Source organism: Notothenia coriiceps, unplaced genomic scaffold (genome assembly GCF_000735185.1).
Source record: "Notothenia coriiceps isolate Sejong01 unplaced genomic scaffold, NC01 NC01_scaffold00020735, whole genome shotgun sequence".
Lineage (NCBI taxonomy): Eukaryota > Metazoa > Chordata > Actinopteri > Perciformes > Nototheniidae > Notothenia > Notothenia coriiceps.
The window spans coordinates 34,572-41,420 of NW_011353436.1; the positions used below are offsets into that span (position 1 = coordinate 34,572).

The 6,849-nt window shown below is 41.0% G+C and overlaps 1 protein-coding gene across 1 annotated transcript in view; it reads left to right on the forward strand.

Annotated features, from left to right (window-relative positions):
* The first annotated feature begins 1,366 nt into the window (after positions 1-1,366).
* The window catches only part of LOC104952886 (protein FAM19A5-like), a 98,531-nt gene continuing 93,048 nt past the window's right edge, over positions 1,367-6,849 (forward strand). Inside the window, exon 1 of the mRNA XM_010779794.1 lies at positions 1,367-2,082. Coding sequence (XP_010778096.1) covers positions 1,971-2,082 — 112 coding nt within the window. The 5' untranslated portion in view covers positions 1,367-1,970. The remainder of the gene's footprint in view (positions 2,083-6,849) is intronic.

Below are 6,849 nucleotides of genomic sequence, written 5' to 3' on the forward strand. Positions count from 1 at the left end.
ACTCTCTAAAGAATAAAAAACACGGAGGAACGGAGAAATCTCTTTTTCTTCCCTTCTCCCCGCTGCAGCCCAGCAGCTGATCTCAGAGCACGCTCCCCTCTCCTGCAAGGGGGCGTGGTCAGCTGCAGCTCACAGAATCAGCCCCCTGCAAAAACAGCGCTGGAAAGAGGAAATAGAGCGAAATGAGGCATGGCTAAAATGCAGGATCTGTTTGGCATTTTGAAAAAAAAACTATATTTATATACTTTATATAGGTATGGCCCTACAATATATTGTTCAAATATAGCATGATATGTCCCCTTTAAATGGGAAATATTAGGTACAATTTTAGTTTTTTGGGTGTTTTAGCACATACACAAAAGAGTGTCTACTGTACGATACCCCCCCTTCCCCAATGTGAGTATCTCCACCGGCGGTTCAACACTACTTTTGTCATTTTTCTCACAAGCCGATCAGAACAGACTGGACTGTTTCTGGAGGGTGGATTGGTGTTAAAAGGAAGCATTTAAGACACAGGGGAAAGACCGACAGACCTTATGAGATATTGTGTTCTTGAATATAAAAGGATGTTAACATGTTTTAGTAGATGCAGAAAACTCAAGCGTGAACCTAAACATTAGCATATAATGTACCCTGAAAACTGTAAAAAATACTTTTTTTTTGGACAACTTGGGGCTACGATGAATCATATTTGATAACATCATATATTGCATAAGATGTTAAATAGCTGATACTTTTATCAAAACTACTAAAATTCCATATATGTTTCTTTTTTTTAAATCTTAAACAAGGAAAGCAATAAGATAATAAATACATATAATCCCATCGAAAGTATAAAAAAGCATGTGAAAAAAGTTACCTTTTTATATTTTCCTCACTCTTTACAGAGTAGGTTTTAAATATTCCTTCAAATAATGCGCATATATTTTTTTCAAAGCTTGTGCTGTTCATGGCAGCTTTTAACAATTCAGTCACACATGACATACATGTATGGAATTGATTTCCTTTTAAATTGTCGATGTGTGTAAAAATAAGTGCACTAGTGATATTTTATTGCTACAGGATACAAAGAAAATCACTTAAACATTATGTGAATGACGTGGCTCTTATTGAAGGCTGAGTGGTTAAATATCACTCAGCCACTCTCAATTCAAAAATCTAACTCCAAAAGAAAAACCACATTAAACCGTGATTCACGCTGTTTTTTTAAAATTATATAACACGTTTTTTTAGACAGGATAATATTCCAGCACCTGAAGTTGCTCATTGCTGACGTAATATCGATTATCTGAGTGTTTCACTTTGAAAAAAATTCTCTTGGTCGCACAGTGCGCACTTTTCCTCCCACAGCCTTTCTCTACCCATCCACTCTCCTTCCTCCGTCCCCTCCTGCAAGCATGCTGTGATCCTCAGCTACTTGGTTACCAAAACCGAGAGCTTAAAGGACTTTCCCCCCTCTTTTTTTGTCTACCATCCATCCAGACGTTTACTGAGCGGATTTTACAGGACCACTCGGTTTTCTGGGGGGCTATGCTGCTGGGCTGGTGAGTCTGGAGAGAATCGATGAAACCATACCACAGGTAAAGGAGGTTTTTACGACGCTGCGGTACAGCTGATCGAACACTTTGAGCGGTGACTCAACGCTCCGAGCTTCTTTTTTACCGAGTTAAAGGAGATACTGACGCTAACTTTGGGACAACTAACTCGAGTTTCTGCACGAATTGAAATAAAAAACCGCAATTATTTCCGACTCATGAGGAGGATGAGACCTTTTTTCTTTTGCGCAAGGAGCAAATCAGCGCTTTTCTGCCACTTGCTCCGTCTTGACATGTCTTTTTGTGGGATTACACGCGGACCAATGAGCATTGTGAGAGGCCGAACTGGATTGTGAGATTACCACCTTTTGCCTTTTTTTTTAAAATTTATTATCATTATCCGTCTCTTCGAAGAGGAAGTGCACCGTTTATTCAATGGCTTCAGTGTCCAGGTCGGCGAGGCGCAAAGATGCCGGTCACTGGCCGAAAATGTCGTCAACTTTCTGGGCAGTGGTGCTTCTGACCGCGCTGCTGCTCATCTACTGCGGTAAGTCCCGGTGGCGCTCAGTGTTGGACCACACGTATCGGACATTTGGGTGAATGTCGCTGGTGCGCAGCAAGGGAGGGGGTTGGGGCACCATATTAATGGCAATGGTATCGATCTCACTAGTGGTATTGTTTTTCTGTTTCTAGGCAGTTATTATTGGAAACACACACCAACTCCCATGTATTCCCTTCCCTTCAACCCGCGTGCTCTCACTCATGCAAAAAGACAGGAAAGGAAGGGAAGAGGGGGGGGCGATTAGATAAGAAGGAAATGGGCATTACGGAAACACTTTTTTTTTGGACAAAAGTTGAGCTCTGGTGTCTCAAAGGCTTAATTAAGGCTCCCTTTATTTATCTATGTATCTCTCTCTCTCTCTCTCTCTCTCTCTCACACACACACACACACACACACACACACACACACACACACACACACACACACACACACACACACACACACAGTCCTTAGGGGTGTGTTACTGTCAGACTCACTTACCGAGGTGACACACTCATGCATCTGTCATATTGTCTCTGCACTGAACACTGGTTGCAGGACATAAAGAATCCACACAAATATAAAAAAAAACAGACTTTAAATCAATCTGACAAAGCTCTTCGACTTCGACAAATCTTATACTCCAAGCGGCAATTGCCTGAGGATAAACACATATATGGAAGCACATACATGGTCACACAATCTTTCTGAGGTCTACTTCTCTGGCTGTGACGATGTCTTTTCATTTTTCCGTTCCCTAGCACCCTCACACCTTCTCGCTTCCTATCTCTGACTCACTTTTGAGGCGATATCCAGCTGGCACACTGTCCACGCTCTCCAGTCTGCTACGTGTGAATAAAACAGGCTATGTACAAATTCCATTTGTATATATATATATATAAAAAACCTGAGGTATTTCATTAGTCGCTGAGGTAATGATTAATATATTTTTCGAGCACATTAACTATGCTGGTGATTATAGAAATGAATACATTACTTATGTTTACTCCTACAATGAGGAGGATATTGAGTTTGCTTCGTAATCAAACAGGCGCCAGTGTTAATAGAGTGAACGCTTCTCTATATGGGGGGGCTCTTTCTTCCTTTACGGTGCCTTTGGCCCTGTTGATTGATCTTCTGCTTGTGTCCAATCAATGGAGCTTGGATGTTTGTTTCAGTCAGCAGTCTTTGAGCCCCCCCACCAAGGACCTCCACCACCTCACCCTTTCTGGGAGTTAATGATCTGAGCAGTAGTGATTCTTTGATTTCCTGTTGTTCACTCTTTCATAAACTCTTGAACCCGTACTGCTCACAATTCTTGGATCGCTTTATTTTTGAAATGCTATCTTTGTGAGGCTTTAATCTGAGGTATGACATGTGTAGAAAAATAGTTCAATCCATATCTTTATTTTGTTTCTACAGTATCTGAGGGCCGTTGCTTCTCTGTCTTATAGCTCTCCCCTTTTAAATGTGTCTTGTCTCAGCTTGTGGTCTTCCCGCAGACAGTCCTCAGTACTTTCAGCTCTGATGATTTCACTGCTTTATGTTTGAGCTTTCTTCTCACCCATTTCCATTTCTGTTTGGCCTTGGCCCCTCAGCTTTTATATATTTATCTCACCCTCTCCTCTACTTGTGTCCTTGGATGTCCCAGCAGGGGGTTCGGTCCACTTACCCTTAGTTGTTATGCTACAAACCTCCCTATTTTACTCTCATTCATTTATTTGTTGTAATCATTTGGTATCTTGATCATCATTTCATGATCAGGTCCCTCATGCATTCTCCATTTCTCTTTGTTGCACATGTTCTTTCATTATCTTCCTCTTTATCCCGTTTTTATTAACGGCCTATTATTATTGGGTCTGTTTCCTGGTAAAGAGTTAAGATGACTACGGCACTAGGGCTGCACGATATTGGAAAAAACTGACATTGCGATTATTTTCCCCCTCATATTGCGATATGAAAACATACAGGAATTGAAGAAAAGACCGTTTTTTTTCCCCGCAAACCATCCTTTCTTGAACTTTAATACTATACAATTGGAATTTTTTTAACTATATTCAACCGGATGAAGGATTTTAGTCACGGACGTCTGGATCTTAAGTTATCAGAGCAACAAGCTGAGTTGGCTCGGTCAGATTTTGATATATTCCAGTTCTCTGATCTCTCTGCAGTTCACTTTTTGGTTGTTATCCCACCTCTTCTCGTACCGTTTGTTTTCCGAATCCAAGAAATTATGCAAGATCGTCCAATTTTTTATATGTTTTCACACTTTATTGAACTTCCAAATAATATGTTTAACTTTTAATTAGAATATTTTTGGATATTTACTTACAGTAAATGCTTTACTCTCCAAAGTCTCTATATTTTGGGATACTACTATCTGCTGCTACTGATTTATCTGCCAGTCATGTTGTTTTTTAAATCAATTTGTGATAATCAGTGAAAGCTGCCAATGGATTTCAGTGAAACCTCTTCTTCGGCTCATCAAATGTCTTGGTGTTGACAGTCTACACCCCAAAGATGTTCAATACTATAATTGAAAAAGGAAAAGGAAAGTCAGCCAATTCTCTCATTTTACAAGCTGGAACCTTTACATGTGTCATCCTTGTTTTTGAATCATTTGAAAACAGGCGCATAATAACTTATTTATAAAGACTTATTGATTTATTTGAAGACAAATCACCTTTAATTGACTGTTTTCTCACACAATTTCATTACAGTTTGACATGTTTTCATACATTTTGTTTTATTTTTTGGCCATCAATACATGTTTCGTTCAATATTTATATTTATAATGGACACAACCCAATTTAAATTGGCTGTAAAATAGCATTCACTTTTGCACCTACAATAATTACACATAGGCTACATAGGTTGGAACATGCTTCATAACATGTACTACAGTGTTGCTTTTATGCAAAACGTAATTGACATTTTTACCCATTTGGTAATTATATTATGGGATTGTTATATGAGCGTTTTACTAGTTGTGATGTAAAGTGCAGAAAAACAAATACTGTACGATTTGCAACCATCCCCATGCATGGTGTGTACTGTATAACTGTTGTTTGTACCAAGGGCAATTTTTGCTTTGCTGTGCTGCTATGTTGTGCAGTCAAAAGAGGAGGGGGGGGGGGGTCTGTGATTATGGCTATGACTCATATGGTGCCTGTCACCTAGAATCAACATCCAACTTCACACGATCTGCCATCCTCACTCAGGCCCTTCTCAGAGAGGAGAGATTTAAGAGGCGAGGGATAGAGAGAGGGAGAGGGAGATGTGGTGGAGTGAGGGAGGGATATAAGTGGTGGCATTGAAAGAGGTGAGAGCAGGAGGTGGCTTGATATGCTCACTAATGCCTTGATAACAAAAGGGAGAGAAGAAAGGAAGGGGAAAAGGCAGGAGGAGGGTGACTAATGAAAAGGAGATTTTGAAGGAGAGGAAAGAAAAGAGAAGGGTGAAGAAGAAAGTGGTAAAAGAAAGTGACTGCTATCATAGAGATGAATTAACCACTCATATTGTGTTGTAAGCACAGTATGCCTCAGTAACCTGTGATTACATTATAAAATGAAAATAAAAAGCATTGTGTTCTGTGCACTAGCTCCCTCCTCTGGACGCTCTCAGGCATGCATTTGTTTCCCATTAGGTATTCATGAGGCTGTAGACCCCGTCTTGTGAGCTCGGGGAGGGGGGGGGGCAGGGGAAAGCTACGAGGATAGCTAATCAGTATGCTAATCTAAACTCGGGATTGCTAAGTAATGTAGCCGTGGCTGTGGTCCTTGTCTGAACTGCAGACGGAGAGAAAGAGGGGGAGATGTTGACGAGCAGTAGAGAGAATAAGGTGGAGAGGTCATGCAAGATTCCTGTCTTAAAGCAACGCTCGGTGCAAAGTGTGGCAATAAATAAGCAATGAATTCCAATCCAATGTGTGCAAAAACACACCTAGATGCACAGACAGATAAAAGCACTGGAGGGCAAACACACACATCAGAGATATTAATGAACATCACATCAAAGCAGGAACATGAGTCACACGCATCGGCTTCAAAGCAGTTATTCAGGGTCATGATGATGCACATACGTGAACGTCGCCCAGATTTTAAGGATGCAGAAAGGTCACACACGTGGATGAGCACACATTCCTCTGCTCTCAGTGAGCAAAGCTCTCTCTTGCTGCTTGAACCCCCCCCCCCAACCCCCACTCTGTCTCTCAGTGTGGTCTCCTGTGTTTGTTTATGACTCGCTGTTGTTCTGCGGCTCAATCGATGGATTGTTGGCTGTTGACTGAACCGTAGCTCTGGGGCATCCATGGAGAAAAGATGGTGTGGTGGTTGACGCGGCCAGGCATCTCACCTACACACATAATCACACTTACAGTAAGGCACAGAAACACAATCAGAGACGTCTGACTCACCAGGCAAGGACTCGGCTGACTCGGAAAAAACACAACACTTGTAGGTACCTACCTGTCAAGCCCTTTTAAGAAATGTAATGTAGAAATTCCTGTGTCGCCTAGAAGACTCTGACAATTATGTTATCTCGATTTTAATTAACCCTGTGAAGAGTTCTACTCGGTTCTCTTCCATGATTTGGAGACATTGGCGCAACATATGAAGGTAGATATGGTGCAAAATGCGAGAGCGTGTAAAACCTGATGTGAGCACTTGCAGAAAAGAAGTTTGTGTTCATACATTTACACTTGTATAAAATATCCAAGTAACTGTGAACCAAATGTACACTTGTATAAAATATCCACGTAACTGTGAACCAAAT